Source organism: Scylla paramamosain, chromosome 21 (genome assembly GCF_035594125.1).
Source record: "Scylla paramamosain isolate STU-SP2022 chromosome 21, ASM3559412v1, whole genome shotgun sequence".
NCBI lineage: Eukaryota > Metazoa > Arthropoda > Malacostraca > Decapoda > Portunidae > Scylla > Scylla paramamosain.
Window position 1 is genome coordinate 14,168,644 of NC_087171.1, and position 16,822 is coordinate 14,185,465.

The 16,822-nt window shown below is 35.5% G+C and overlaps 1 protein-coding gene across 2 annotated transcripts; it reads left to right on the forward strand.

Annotated features, from left to right (window-relative positions):
* The first annotated feature begins 1,486 nt into the window (after positions 1–1,486).
* On the forward strand, positions 1,487–15,345 carry LOC135111069 (probable 28S rRNA (cytosine-C(5))-methyltransferase). 2 transcript variants are annotated; one of them, XM_064023988.1, is made up of 11 exons: positions 1,487–1,712; positions 4,502–4,627; positions 5,843–6,167; positions 7,015–7,170; positions 7,734–7,926; positions 8,298–8,453; positions 9,283–9,382; positions 10,367–10,506; positions 10,593–10,808; positions 11,898–12,010; positions 12,172–15,345. In XM_064023988.1, exons 1-11 carry the CDS (start codon positions 1,616–1,618, stop codon positions 12,281–12,283), a joined length of 1,734 nt encoding a protein of 577 aa, XP_063880058.1. In that variant the 5' UTR covers positions 1,487–1,615; the 3' UTR covers positions 12,284–15,345. The 2 variants fall into 2 exon arrangements, with proteins under 2 accessions (XP_063880058.1, XP_063880057.1); XM_064023987.1 differs by having other exon boundaries at positions 1,489–1,712; positions 12,233–15,345.
* The last annotated feature ends 1,477 nt before the right edge of the window (positions 15,346–16,822 follow it).

A 16,822-nucleotide genomic window follows, 5' to 3' on the forward strand; every position in this document is an offset into this window, starting at 1 on the left:
CTCACACAGAACAATTAATTGTTTTCAAAAGCGACATATATGATTCTCTCTCTCTCTCTCTCTCTCTCTCTCTCTCTCTCTCTCTCTCTCTCTCTCTCTCTCTCTCTCTCTCTGTGTGTGTGTGTGTGTGTGTGTGTGTGTGTGTGTGTGTGTGTGTGTGTCATTTGGGAAAAAAGAAGTTGCCGTTCCCATGGAGGTATGTATTATAATACCTCCATGGCCATTCCAAAAGGCCTACTTCCTCAAGTGCTGACTCAGAAATCTTGTCAGCTGTAAGAGCAGGATCAAGATTATAAATTGAAACAAGTGCAAGAATACAAGTACTTAGGGATGTGGATGAGTCCTAATGGGTGTGGAAAGGCAAAGAATGAAAAGAAAAGTATGGTAAACCAGTGGGTAAGTCGACTGGAAAACGCGGCAAGGATGAGAGCGAGTAAGTATGATGTGTTGAGAGAAGTGTGGAAGAGTGTGGTTGTGCCAAGTATAATGTATGGTATGGATGTGATTGCATGGAATGAAAGTGAAATTGATAAGTTGGAAGTGAGGCAGAATAGAGTAGCAAGGATGGCACTGAGTGCACCGAGGTACACAGCAGTAGAAACCTTGAGAGAGGTGATATGGGATGGAGCACTTTTTAGGGGAAGATTCACAAAAGCCACACTTAGGTACAAGATTAGGCTTGAGAGAATGGATGATGCAAGAATAGCAAGAAAGGTGTACCTGTGGAATGAAAGTGGAAGCAAATGGAGGAAGAGGTGCATGAGAATGACAGACAGGAGTGGATTACAAGTGGTGTGGGCGATGAGAATGACTGGGAGGAATCAAAATGAGCGTGAATGGGTGTTAACAAGAGGAGGCAGAGTGGGAGCTGAATGGGATGTGAGAAAATGGAAGAATGAGAGAGAGAAGTGAAATGTGTGGGACTGAATGAATGGAAGAATGAGAAGGAAAGAAAGAAGACCCTGGAATGGTACAAGGAAAAAGAGGCCCCGATGTATGAAAGGTGGTATGATGGAAGACTGGGAAGTGATCTTCTCTTCCGAGCTAGGGCGCAGTGTATGGATGTGAACGCATGGAGTTACAGATGATAAGAGTCCCGCAGCAAAGTGTGCCAGATGTGTGACATGGGAGAGGATGAGACGGTGGAACATGTGGTGCTGGAATGTGTGAAGTATGCCGGAGACAGGAATGAGATGATGTAAGTGATACTGACTGAGTTAAGGCATAATAGGAATGAAAGAGTGGAGAAGACAGGAATGGAATGGATAATGTTGTTGCTGAGACTGTGTAGAGAGGCAAATGAAAGGATGATTGGGGCGGTGAAAGAGTTTCTGGAGAGAATGCGGCGTGCCAGATGTAAAAACAATTAGTGTAGAGGATGTTGTTCGTTTCTCTTTTTTTTTTTTTTCTTTTCTTTTCTTTTCCCCCCTTCTACAGGAGTTGCCGATCCAAAGGCTTGGCTTAGGAGTGATCTCGAGCCACCTGTACCATCAAGATCAAGATCATCAGCACCACGCGGAGCAGACTGCAGAGTAAACAGTGAAGGCAGCGTGCTGTCGTTGCATTGCAGCCCTAAATATTTTCATCATAGACGTAATAATATAAAGCGACAAACATGGGCAGGGCTGCAAATTTTCAAGATAAGCCTAAGAAAGGTCCAGGAAGAAAAGCTAGAAAGCAGAAGGACCCTGTCTTTCCCCGTGCCACAAATGGTAAATATTAGCACCAATTACCTGACTTGCCGAAGTGCATCTTTACTTCCAGAAGAATTGTTGATAAATCCTAAGAACAACTACTCCAGGCCAGTTGTCAATATAATATGCTTTCTAAAAGGATACATGGTGTACTACTTCAACTTCTATGAAGGTTTTAGTAATTACTCAATATTTAACTCGCAATACGTCTTTGAAATAAATAGTTGCTCTTATAGGTAATACGAATATCGTTCAACTCGGCCAATGATCAAGTCTGACCACTGCATACCAGCTAGGCCCATCGCCCATTCAACACAAAAGAAAAACCTGCTAGAATTTACAATGTAAATTTAATCTATTCGCATCAAATGCATAATTCATATTTACACGGTACTGTAAACTGCAGTCAGTTGCTAAAAGCAAAAGTAATAAAAACATAATGTACTGAAATATGAAATTACATTGACTAAAAACAACTATTAATCAAGTGCACATTGCAATATGGCAGGAACATGCTCTTGATAAACTTCTTGCAGACCTCTCACCTGCACTCCTTCCAGAGCTTAACACGTTGACCATGATGTTTTGTTTATTTGATACACTGTCATCTTAGTACCTTCCCATCTGAAAGGAAACATACTTGCAATATCACTAGTTTGGCCTTGCCACTGAGTATTTTTATGAGCAAGTAAAAGCAAAGTTGCCCTTTGCACACCTTATTTAGCCTGTTCATGTCAACCTTCTAAATTGTTATTTGTGTGGATGCTTCTATGAAATATGCACCATGCCCTGGGAGGCCAAGTGTTTTTTTTTTTTTTTTATGTAGTCTAGAAGATTTACTAGGATCTGAGAGCCATTTGCTTTTCTGTAAAATCTTATGAAGAGTTCTTAAATATGCCCTGCAGGGACATAAGGCAATGTCAGGACTTTCCTGAGATACTGATTCATTCCAACATCATTTGTGTAGGCGTAATTCTTGAATTTTTCTGCCACACTGCCTGCCCCCAGTGAAAGCTGTATCCACAAATTATAACATCTGGCAGGATTTCAGGAATCACATTCCAAATGCTTGCCTCAGAATCAGCAGTAATCTCTTTGACTTTCAGTTCCCCACCAAGAAAATCTTTAGTCTTTGCAAAAAAAATTTTTTTGTAATCTCTGCATCTTTTCCCAGGCATCAGTATAATCATTAGTGGCACTTGTTTCAAAATGAGCTGAATGCCACTTGTGTCACAAGTTTTGATGAGAAACAAGCTGAATGCGACAGTGCCACAAGGTTTGAAAAGAAATTACTTGAGTGCGACAGTTTGTATGTACACATTAAACATACTATAAGTACAGTAAAGTTGTTGATGGTCCAAGTTGGTACTGCAAAATGGTCTTGAGTTGGTTCACTAGGTGGGATGAGTCAGTAATAGTGAATCATTCAAGTTGGCAATGAGCTGAGTTAGACACATACTGGTGATAGCCACTGTAAGAGATGCTGTTGCTCAGAACCACTCACTTTTATCACCCACTATGGAGAAGTGTCTTGAAATCTCCATTTTGAAAGAGTTCAGATCATATGTAGGAGGAAATACATAAACAGACAGGATGTTTGAATCTTTACCAGTAAAAGGGATGAAAGATGATTTGAATGCATTAGAGAGTTGGGCAAAATGGGAGTAACGGAAAGCAGAATGTCCTGTGCAATGAGGCTGCAGGATGAGGGAAGATATGTACTTGGCAAGATCAGAAGAGTGATTAATGTGAAACTAGCAGTAGAAGATAAAAAGAAAGAGGCTGAAGGTAATCAGTTAGGTAGAGCAGAGGAGTTAGGACTAAATGCTTTGAATTCCACCCAGTTCTAAAGAGCAGTACAAGTAGAAACCCCTTATATGTCAAGTGTATTCCATAGCTACATGGATGGATAAGGCCCCTCTATAGAGTTAACTGAGAGGGTAAGAAAAGCTGGTGGAATTGACTCAACACTTAACTACATGGATGCCAAAAAAAGAGAAGAAAGTTTGTTGCTTTTATGGACCATGAGAAAGTATAAGCCAGAATTAATTAGATTGAATTTTATTGAAGATATGAAAGCTTCTATAAGGATGCAAAGACATGTTTGGTTAAACAAAGAAACAAGTACCTAAATGTTCTGGAATGCAAGGTGTGTGAGGTTATCTCACGTGATGCCACTGCTTAGTATGATAACTACTGTCGCAATACGGTCACGCAGTTTGCTTTTAGCTGTTGTTAATCTTCTACTAAAAACCAGTAGTCCTTTATGTCATTTCTAGGAAAGAAATCAAACATGAAATACATTTATTCATTTGTTTGTTCATTATAATGTTTCTGTATATCTACCCATTTGATTTTTATTATTATTTTTATACCCTAGAACCCATCCTTCCAGGTAATCCAGTTGTTAAAATGAAACCACTGTCAGAATATCTTCTACAGTAGCTCATAAAAACCTGGAAAGACCAAATGTCAGGCAACTAATTGAAAATTTTCTACTAATACTATGACTGATTATTTATTCCTTATACCCTACCTGCACAAAATGAAGCTTAGATGTCTAAATGCTTTTTTTTTTTTTTTTTTTTTTTTTTTTTTTTTTTTTTTTTTTTTTTTTTTTTTGCATATTAACTAATGGTAGAAACTGCTTAAAATCAAGAATTGATGGAGTCTGTCTTCATGTGAAAAAATATCAGTCACCTTAAAAAGGAAACTGTAATCTCAGTATAACAATTTGCTTAGGTCAGGATTGTATTAATTGTGTCTTCACTTGGTTAATTCTTCATTCATCACTTTCTTTCTCCAAGATGAGGATGAGCCCAAAAAGTTGAGTAGGCGCCAGAGGATACGTGCCAGAAAGAGGACACTTAAGCAGGAAGCAGTCAAAACTAATCCTCCCAAGAAAATGAAGAAGATGAATACAAAACAAAAAGGTAATTCACAAACTGATTATGTATAATTTTTTTCTTGCAAAGTAATCTTTGATTATTATTCTTTTATGTCATTATAACATTTTGGTTTAGTCAACTTCATTGTATTATAGTGTTAAAAGATTTTTTTTTAAGGGGTTGAAAAGTTTATGGATAAAATGCTCTAACTTGTCATCACAAGCTGTAGGTCCAAGAACCACAGTGATGAATATGAGACTCAAAACACCGTGTTTGTTTGTAGGATATTATATTTGTCATTCAGTTTCATACTCACTTTTATTTATGTGGTAGGATATATATATATATATATATATATATATATATATATATATATATATATATATATATATATATATATATATATATATATATATATATATATATATATATGTGTGTGTGTGTGTGTGTGTGTGTACACACACACACACACACACACACACACACACACACACACACACACACACCTGTTCCCCTACATATCCACAGTTCGGTATGTGTGGTTTCACATGTTTGCAGATTTTTTCCTAACCTAACCTAACTAATGGGGTTTTCATAGTTGCCAGATGTCACCACCAGCTCAGTCTCTCTGTCCAAAGAGCCTGGATTATTCTTTCAATTATCATAAATTATACATATTAGTTTAGTCCTCTTTCATTTTATAGTGTACTGTATTTTATTGAAATATTATGAACTATATGTACAATAATAGTTGTTTATTTTGTTAAAGTCAATTTAAAATGGGCTTTTGGTTTGAATTATAAACATGCATTTCTAAGCCTTGTAGGGGTGGTTTTCCATATTGGCAGATTTTCATTATTCATGGGAGCCTTTGGAATGTAACCCCTGTGAATGGCAGAGGAACACTATATATATATATATATATATATATATATATATATATATATATATATATATATATATATATATATATATATATATATATATATATATATATATATCCACATTAGTAGTGACCTGACTGTACTGTATTTCCTTTTTCATTTCTTAATGTTGTTTTGTAGTTGTTATAAATACTTTCTCTCTCTCTCTCTCTCTCTCTCTCTCTCTCTCTCTCTCTCTCTCTCTCTCTCTCTCTCTCTCTCTCTCTCTCTCTCTCTCTCTCTCTCTCTCTCTCTCTCCTCCCCCCCACTTCGTGATACTTTGCATGCTTATGGAGAATACAATTTTTCTTCTAATGTATCCCTGTTATCATTGCAGTTGATGGTGATCTGGACAGTGAGGGGGAGCATCAGTTCAGTTCTGATGAGATGGAGGAGTTTACAAACAACATTAAGACCAACAGTGTTGAAGAAACTCAAGCAAAGACAAAATTTGCTTTGTTTGAAAAAGATGGTTCTAGTGATGAAGATAGTGGTGGTGGGAATGAAGATGGTGAAGAAGAAAATGATGATTTTGGTGTGGGGAATGAAGATGAGAATGACATGGGTTTTCAAGATGATGATGATGATGATGATGATGATGATGATGAGAAGGATATTGAGAAATTATCAAAAAAAATAGAGAAGAAAGAAAAGAAAAAGAGGTAAGTAGTTCATCAATTATATGCAATATGTATACAGTAATCCCTCCAATATATGTCCTAATTCATGCACAGCGTGTCTAGATATTGTACATGTCCGACTAATTTTCATCATTCAATGGACATCAGTATAGAAAATTGTATTATGCAGTATTCTGTATGTGTACAACCGATTCTAAGACATTTTTCTATGGCATTTCTACTGCAAATGCTTATTTATGGAGATTCTGTATCTTATGTAATTGTAAAATATGTACCAGGTATTATTGATGGGTCTTGTTTGTTCAAGGTTGTTAGCACAGTTTCATGAGACAGAACCGAGTACCATCACATTGTGAAAACATACAAACAAATGAAAGGGATCACACTGCAGTGGTGCTACTGCATCCACTGTACAGCACTGCACTGGTGCATCACCCAAGTGTTTTTTGGTGTATGGATAATTAACTGAACCTGTGTTTAGTTGATATCCAGACATAGTTACATCTGGGCATTGATGAATTTGGTTGCTGAACTTCCAGATATACAATGGATTGCCATGTTTCAGAGTGCTCTAGTAAATGTTTCTTTTTGTACTGGGATAAAGGTAGTATGGGATTACACAGCATTGCTTAGATATTTCTTGTTGAGATCAATGCAGTTTGAGAAACTTGTAGTTTTTTTTCTCTCTCCAGATGAAAAATAAATTATATTGCTCACAGAGCTTGCTTACTGAAACAAATTTTATGCAGTCATTATAGTCCAGCAGTATAGCAGAAAATTGCTCCCTAATGACACACTTGCATTTTCTCTACCAAGAATAATGTTCTTTAAAGGTGGAGTGGAAAGTTGCATCTTGTTTTATCATCAGAGCTGCAGGAGATGCCTACCTAGAGGAGTCTGCTGAGAAGATTGGGATCCAGATTCCTAGCCTGGAGGAAGTACAGCAAGAAGATGAAGACTCTCCGGACTTACCCAACATTAATGCCCGCATTAAAGACACTGCATTTGTCCTTGCTGATTTCAGGTAAGAATTAACTCTGCCACTCAGCATCCAGCACTGAATTTTTGGTGCTGGAGGGGCTCATCCTCAGGCCCACCTGGTGGCTGGCATCCTGACTCACAGCAAGGATTACCAAGGGGCACAGCAGTGTTCTGATCTAGACTGCAAACTCTTATTGCATACAGAAATCTCAGTCAGCCAAACAGACACTCTGTCCCATGATACTGTCTTGATGTTATAGAAATGGGTGATGACTTTATGGGACAAACCTATTTGGCTTTAGAGAAGGCAGTCTTGGTTTAAGGTAATAATTGACATAGGAATAAATATTAGGTTATTACTGTATAGAAACCATTGACCCTATGTTATTTCAGAGGCAGAGTCCAGACGTGTCATTTGTAGGTTTTGCTGTAGTCATAGTCACTGTAAATATAGGTTTAGGATGGATATGCTGCTGCTAATAATTAATGTGTTGTTTTTGTATGATTCATATGATTCATTTACTTCTTGTATGATTATCTTCAATCAACACATATTTTTATAAGGCTTATGATACACTGTAGTAAACATTGTCTCCTCTCATACAGCAAGCGAAGGGAGGAAGGAAGAAGTCGTTCAGAGTATCTTGCAATATTTCTCAAAGACCTTTCTACATACTACTCCTACAACACCTTCCTTATGGAGAAGCTGTTGGATATGTTTGGGCCCACGGAGCTTATAGAATTCCTGGAGGCTAACGAATTGCCCAGACCTGTTACCATTCGGACTAACACACTAAAGGTGGTTGAGCATTAAGTATCTATACTTTTTGTTGCTTAATATGATGTGTTATTATCACAGTCTCTCTCTCTCTCTCTCTCTCTCTCTCTCTCTCTCTCTCTCTCTCTCTCTCTCTCTCTCTCTCTCTCTCTCTCTCTCTCTCTCTCTCTCTCTCTCTCTCTCTCTCTCTCTCTTATAGATACATTAGGATGTGCAACAATGCATGGTCATTATGAAAGTGGCATTTGTCACTTTTTTTAACAAAGCTGGTCTTCCTCTTGTGTAATGGAACAAATTGGGGGCTTGGTATTGCCTATTATATATTTAATTTCAACATAAGGCTTTTCCTTTTTCCCTAGTGATTTTGAGTTCTGTTTTGTGCACATTAACAGACACGGCGGAAAGTCCTTGCTACTGCCCTCATAGCCCGAGGCATTGATGTGGATGTGATCACATGGTCCAAGGTGGGCCTCATTGTTATGCGCACCCCGGGAAACGTGACACTTGGCGCCACTCCAGAGTACTTGGCTGGCCAGTACATCCTGCAGGTCAGTGGTACAGGTGGAAAATGTCAAAGTTAGACCAAGGTGATAATTGCCAGACATGGGCTTTAAATTATCAAAATTTCAAAAAATTGGTAGAAATCTTTAATAATCTTAAAATGTATTCTAAACAATCATTGGAGTATTTGTGGATGACAACAATGTACCTAAGTGCTAGCGAGTTTGGTCATAAGTTAACACAACTTTGAACTATTTGCAGCCTAGTCTTCTATGGGTCTGTGAAATATTTTGCCTACCACACATTGTGGAGCACTGATAACACTGACATCATGATTTAAAACATTGAAACTCAAACATGGAAAAGGACAGTTGAAAGAATTTTGTTATTACAGTTTCAGTCCTCAATTAGTAGTTATATTTATTCATTTTTATTTATTTATTCATTTATTTATATATTTATTTATATACTTATTTAATTTATTTAATTTATTTATTTATATATTATTATTATTATTATTATTATTATTATTATTATTATTATTATTATTATTATTTTATTTTGTTTATTTATTTATTTATTTATTTATATATTTATATTTTTTTACTGTAAGTTATGAGTATCATCTTAATGTTGCCAGGTCAGTGTTCTTATATTGCTTGAAATGTACTGTTTCTATTACTCTTAAAGTGAATGAAGTATATACTGCATGTAATATCACTAACCTTCAGCATTATAACATAAATGTATTTCTTAATGGTATAATTTGGCTCCTTTATCATTAGAGATAAAATTGGATTGTGATTGCATTTTTATTGTATATGTAACTGGTAGAGTGATTGAAATTGGTTGTGTTAAAACCTGTTTCTTCATTAGGGAGCCTCCAGTTTCCTTCCTGTAATGGCTCTCGCCCCAAAAGAAGGAGAAAAGGTTCTGGACATGTGTGCAGCACCAGGGGGAAAGTCAACACACATAGGTAAGGAACAGTGACTGACTTGTTATTTTGGTCCCCCCATTACACAGGATTTGGTTCTGTGAGTAGTGTTTTAAGGACACAGGCTGTGCCATACTTTCCTGAACTTGAATTTTGTGGGAAAATTATTGCTTAGGGCTATCACTTTTGCTCATGCCCATTTATTGCTATGTTGGTAACATTATTTATTTGACTTAATTTTTTTTTTTTTTCATTGTACATGTAATGATAATGAATATATATGTAACAAACACAATGTAAGAATCAGTGTGCTTGATATACAAGTGGGAGTTCTTGGCTTTGAATTCCAGCCTTGATAGAGAAATCTTATGGTTTCCTTTCATATATACTGTTGGAAGTGTGCTCTTTGTAATATTGTGTAAGCTTTAAGAGCAAATGAATATCCATGATATTTTTATTGTTCTTAAAGCTTCAAAGCTATACATTTTTACTGGATTTTTATTTAGTAACCATCTACAATATACTGTCATGCCCTAATTTTTGTGAGGCATGGGACTAAATATATCTGCATTGCCACCATTTCCTTCCATATTTTCTAACTTCTTCCAGCATATCTGAGCTGACAGAAAAAAAATATGAACAGAATTTCATGTAGATAAATAATGATGATGATAATAATAATAATTATAATTATAATAAGCAATAATAATAATAATAATAATAATAATAATAATAATAATAATAATAAAATTAATAAATAAAAAGCTCCTGCACTAACAGTTACATTTTATTTAAGTTACTTATTTTTTCTATGGTATTTAACTAGAACATTTTTAATATTATCATAGAAAGTTTTTTTTGCTATATTTCATGAGCAAGCAGGCTTCAGGCAAACTCAAGGTTGTTTATGTAGTTTGCTTCTTCACTGTACTAAAGAATTTTTATGTAATCTTTTAATTCACTGATATGTTTGATGTATATAACTTTTTCTGAAAGTAGACTGGAATTAATTATTTGGTATTTCAGCTGCAATAATGCGGAACACAGGAATGATTGTTTGTAACGACTTAAACCGTGACCGTGTGAAAGCCCTAGTTGGCAACTTCCATAGGATGGGGATCACCAATGCCGTTATTACATCTCATGATGGCCGAGCCTTTGCAAAGGTTTGTTCACCTCTGTTGAATATGAATTTTATTGTGATGAATTATATATTTGAACATCTCATTTGAACTGACATTTTTTTTTCTAGCTAATGCCTCGTGCTTTTGACCGAGTCCTTCTGGATGCTCCTTGTTCGGGTACAGGAGTCATCAGCAAAGATGAGAGAGTCAAGACAAGCAAAGATTTGAAGGATGTACAGAGGTGCTCACACATCCAGAAGGAGCTGCTGTTGGCAGCCATTGACTCAGTACACAAATTTGATGGACAGAATGGCTATATTATTTATTCAACCTGTTCCATTTTGGTAAGATGATTTACTATAGAACTGATTTTTATAATAGATTTTCAAATTGCTTGTGGCATTGAAAAATAATAATGGCATCTATGAATTTTCTCTTAATGGTGGAGTTTCTACCAAGGGTTGATGCTGTCCCTAAATTAGGGTTAACTGTATCCTCTACAATTCCCATAGATACTTTTCATCTCCTCTCTGTGTGCACTTTTTTCAATGGCTATCTTGAATGTTGTGTCTAGTTTTGCACTTGATATACAGCAGGTAAATGACCAGCAATATACAGCAGGTAAATGATCAGCAATACACAGCAATGTTCAGGTTTTGCATTTACTTTGCTCCAGTCATCTTCCATGAAACATGAATCATGAAATACACTTTAATGATATTTTAATTGTACTTGTTGGTTGTGGTGCTCATGTGTGGAGAAAAAAATCATATCATTTTCTTTCTATTTGAAATCAGTGGTGTAAGACTTTTGTCACACAATTGTGGCACTTGGAATTGTGATGAGGTAGGCCACATGTGAGTGTTAGGGTGGATGTGTGGTTAGAGTGTAGATGTTTTGAATAGCTTTGTATGTTAGTCATGTTTATGACTGAAAGATCACAAAGACAAATGACTGAAGCATGTCTTTGCTTTCCTCTATATATTGGAACTCCACAATCAAAGGTGACCAGCATATGCTTCGACCTTGATTATCATCTTGTCCTAATTGGTAATGTGTCAGACACATGATTACATTGACTACCTTGTTACTACACATCTTTCCCCTCCATTTAGATAATTTTCTAGTGCCTGAGTTTACCCAAAATGAAAATCAATTTTGTTTTCTTGTGATTCCCCTCTAGGAAATCAATCTTTATGAGATTTATTTACTTATTTATTTATTTATTTATTTTATTTTATTTATTTTATTTATTTATTTATTTTTACATTCTGAATTTAAGTTCCTAGAAAATATGGCTGCCATGTAAGGATCAATAGGGGGATCCCAACTTGAAATATGGATATAGGTAGAAAGAACAACAATTTTTAGTATATTGACAGTTATAAATATGAGTTAGTATGAATAATAATTTAGGTATTCATTGTCCCCAGGTTGAAGAAAATGAAGCAGTAATTGAGTATGCACTAAAAAAGAGGAATGTCAAAATCGTTCCTACTGGCCTGGACATTGGCAAATCAGGATATGTCCGATATAGACAACATAGGTGAGTTCTTTTTTTTTAAGTATATTTTAGGTAGTTTTCACTGCATGCCTGTACTCTTGCTTTCATGTGTGTATGTATACTATATGAGTACTTTATTTTGTTATTTCATTTGAAAGTAATTTGTGATTTGCATTACTATTTTAATTAGATTTTTTTTTCAGATTTCATCCTTCTATGCAGCTTTCCAAGAGGGTGTATCTTCATTCCTTAAATTTTTTGCAGATTTCATCCTTCTATGCAGCTTTGCAAGAGGGTGTATCCTCATTCCTATAACATGGATGGATTTTTCGTTGCCAAACTTAAAAAGCTGAGTGATGGAGTGCCCAAGACTACACAGGATAAAGCAGAAGATGAAGAAGACGAGAGTATAACTCCAACATAAATATGATGGAATGAGAAGTTGATTTATGGTCTCTGCTAGAATACATACAGTTATCCTCTCATTCTGTATCTTTTATTATTATTATTATTATTATTATTATTATTATTATTATTATTATTATTATTATTGTTATTGTTATTATTTTATTTTATTTATTTATTTTTTATTATTATTATTATTATTTTATTTTATTTATTTTTTTAATTTTTTTAGATCACTTGACCAATCTGGATGGCATTCAAGGTGACATTTTGTATGGTTGTGCTGAATGAGAGCTGTTATTGTCATGAAGAATGAAAGTGTTATTGTCATGAACAATGAAAGTGGTATCTGCATATATATATGGTGTGTCACTTTCTTTTAAGAATAATTTATAGCTTATGAAAGAGGAGATATCCTCTCTGTAACAAAGGATTGACTCCATCAGATTGAGGATTAAGATTCAATACTTCAAGTTGCTTCTTCTATCTCTTCAACTGAGGTTGATGAGAATGTTATGCACCAGTGGTGAGTTTCCATTGCTTTTTATTTATTTACCTAGTTTTCTTTCCTTTTTTTTAGGATAACAGCAGTTTTGGTAAACCACCAACTCACCAGCTCCCATGGTTACAGAGCCTTGCAAAATTAACCATTTCATTAGTCAGCCATCATTTGTATGTAGATATTGTTTCTATAAGGTTTTTGAAAGGGATAAGCAAGTAATAGTTATGTCACTAAACATAAGAAAAATCTTTTAAGAAAGGCCCTTTGCTGCTCTTCTTCCCCTTGGGATTATAAACAGATTACGAATGTAAAATGTAGGCTTTTAAGAAAGTAATATGAAGTCTATAATCTCTCTCTCTCTCTCTCTCTCTCTCTCTCTCTCTCTCTCTCTCTCTCTCTCTCTCTCTCTCTCTCTCTCTCTCTCTCTCTCTCTCTCTCTCTCTCTCTCCACTGCCTGTTCCTCCCTCCCTTTTTCCCTTTCCTCTCCCTTCTTTCATCTTGTCTCAAACCTCCCTCCCTGTCATCTCCCCTACCCCTTATTTGTCAAATAAGGGACAAGGGAGTGAAACACTCTCTCTCTCTCTCTCTCTCTCTCTCTCTCTCTCTCTCTCTCTCTCTCTCTCTCTCTCTCTCTCTCTCTCTCTCTCTCTCTCTCTCTCTCTCTCTCTCTCTCTCTCTCACACATTTATTTTATGTCACTTTTACTTCATCCTTTCTCACTCTCTCACTTATATATGTAATTCCATTTTCATTCTCAGTCAGCCTCATTTTACTTAGCAATCCTTAGAATTGTTAGGATTTGTTTTCACAGAGAGAGGGGGGGGGGGCTCTGACTTAGGCAGGATTTACTGTATGTATATGCATGACGCTGACAATAGATAAATGTGACCTATACTTCTCAAAGCAATGGGAAACTCAGGGTGATAATGCATGAAACTCGGGATAGTAAGAATTTAGGATTTGACATGAAACTAGGGAGGGTACTATATATATTTGATGTGTTATCTCAAATTTAGTAGTGCAAATGTGCTAATTTTGATGGGTTTTTTTTTTTTAAGTTGTGGATTTTTTATATTATTTTCTGGTTCCCTGGAACCAATTAATTTTTTTCCATAGGTTCTTCAGTTGCCATAACACATTTGCTATAATGAACGCTACATTGGAACGAATCATGTTCATTGTCATGTACCCTAGTGTATATAAATTACACATAGTGCCACTTGAAAGCTAATGAATAAATACACTTACTCTATATATTTACTTATCAGATTCTTGGATAAGGAAACATGGAGTGAAAGTGTCCATTTATTTTGTGAAAACTCTCCATCTAGTTTTATACAATTATGTCGCTTACAAAAATTAACATATAATTGTGAACAATCAGTATAGAAGTACATGTTATAATGTAATGCATGTCACATTCTAAACTGTGCTGGGTTTTACATCAGTGCTTCACCAACTGGCAACATCCTTTGTAAAACTTCAGTGGCAGGTGTGCTCCTATCCATTACAGTCGCAGCCTGCAGGGGCACACACTAGTTCTGCCCTTTATTTCATTGTGCTTCCTTTAAGGTTCAGTTACCATTTTAATTTAATTTCTGTTTATTTTAGACCACTCACATGGCACACACCAGGTCAGAGTTACCTCCTGCCACTGAAAGGTTCCTGTATATTACAAAAAGATGTTGCCAGTCAAGATGATTGGTGAAACATTGGTGTAAAACCTAGCACATTGTTTAGAACATGACATGCATTACATTATAACATGTATTTCTGTATTGTTTGTTCTCAGTTATATGTTGTTATTTGTTCAATGAGTGCTGTACAAGATGAGAAGAGTTTTCACAAGATATATGGACACTTTAATTCCATGTTTCCTTTATCCAAGAATATGATAAGTAAATAGAGTAACTGTACAGATATGTATTTACTTTTTCATTAGTTTTTAAGTGGCATTATATGTAATTAACATATCTTTGAGAGAGAGGGGGGGGGGAAGGGGGTGCTGACATCATGACGGTGATGGTAAGGCCCCATCCACATGAGCACACAATGTCTGACAGACTTTATCTGTAATTATACAAAGTCTGCAGACAGCTATTATACTGTCCACATGGTGGTGTTTGCCCAGTGTAAGTCTGACAGCAGCTGAATGAGGGTTGGGAGTTATGATAACTTAAGCATTTGCAACAGGAAGCTTGCAGCACTGTTACATAGTAATAGCCATGTACATGAAAAGCTCAGAACAAAAACACTGCCATTCTGGATCCTTACAACTTCCATGTATGTCCTGACACATTATTGACCATACATTCATATGCTATTTCTGTGGGTGTTTGTGATAATATATGCCTCCTCTCTCCCACCCTCAACCCTACCCACCCCCTGTTCAGTTGTCCCTATATGTTGAGAACTTTATGTAATGTTTCAGTTTCACATGTGATGCCACAATATCATGATTCACAATAAGGTTTGCTAGTCATCACTACCTTTGTTCATGGGTGTACAGCTTATATATTACAGGCTCACCAGTAGGCCTATCTATTAACCGCAATATATATATATATATATATATATATATATATATATATATATATATATATATATATATATATATATATATATATATATATATATATATATATATATATATTCTGTTTTGCTCTCATATAAACATTTCTAATTGGATTCTAGTAGGAACCATGGTTTGTATCATTTGTCTGGCAGTGGAATCATTCCACGGACCCCAGACAGTATCTGGTGTATTCACTTGACCTACATCACACAGTTTGTCTGCAGGCAGAGGCAGTGTATTCTGTCACTGACAACATTTCTCACTTGTCTGCAAACAGTGTGTGTTCATGTGAACGGACCTTAATGAGTGGATAATGCGTGCACACGCTCTTGAAGACGATCAGAAAGGAAGCAATCAGCATTGAGGATCTTATTAAATGTTTAAAAGATTCAGCCATGTGTAAAAACATTCACATCACACTGGATGTGTTCTTGCATCATCTTTTCAGCATGGTGCTGAAGATGATAATGAAACCACAAGGACAGCAAGAAGAAGACAATTTTCCAAGAGCTGAAGATAAAGATGGAATGTCAGGAGTTTCTAAAGGTAGTTGTAATGAAGGCGTGTAAGATTCTGAAGACAGCAGAAATGAAAATGTATGAGAAGGTTGTGAAGGCAGTACTTGTAAAAGCAATCAGTGAGTAGGAAATACCACACTTGCCAGCACCATTCTCTTTAAAGCTTTCCAGTGATAGTCTCAAAACATACTGTGTATGTTAGCTTGAGGCAACTGGTTATATATGATGATCCCAAATTTTTATGAAAAAGGGTTAAGTTTTGACAATCTCGCTATATTAAATAATACCACAAGAATGGTGCACTTATTTAAGTCAAATAAGTGTTAAATAAGATTTTCTATGACTGTAGAGGCAAGATTGGTCTGTAATTGTGATGAATTAAGCTTCTCCCATGACCTAAAAATTAAAAAAAAAAAAAAAAAGCACAAGTCTTCATACTGTATGTGAAAATTTAGCTGTTTGCTCAAACCATCCAATCATCAAAATCAAATGTAGTTATTTTACTTAAAAACAGTACTTTTTATTAGTGAAGAGACAGGATAAACATTGAAGTTTTTTTCAAGAATTTTCTAAGTTTTCCAAGATAAAGATAAAAATGAAGATTTGGATTTACCAGTTTTTTTTTATTTTTTTTTTTATTTAAAATATCAGAATCATTATTGCTAGTATCAGAAGTTTGGATTTATTGATTTACCAGCTATCAGGCGATAAATTTATCGCTAGTTATCAGTTATTGGTTATCACCAATAAGGTTATTGTTATCGATTATTTTAAGTTATTACATCCAGCTATGACAAGAGCAGTATATTATGACTAAAAGATTAAGAACTGTGGTGGATGTTCTCATTGATAAG

Bases quoted from the DNA above. Each gene is read 5' to 3' on its own strand.
- LOC135111069 (XM_064023987.1), top strand. From the start codon at position 1,616: ATGGGCAGGGCTGCAAATTTTCAAGATAAGCCTAAGAAAGGTCCAGGA. The intron at 10,809-11,897 runs GTAAGATGATTT...CATTGTCCCCAG, and splicing joins ATTCAACCTGTTCCATTTTG to GTTGAAGAAAATGAAGCAGT. The intron at 12,011-12,232 runs GTGAGTTCTTTT...AATTTTTTGCAG, and splicing joins GTCCGATATAGACAACATAG to ATTTCATCCTTCTATGCAGC.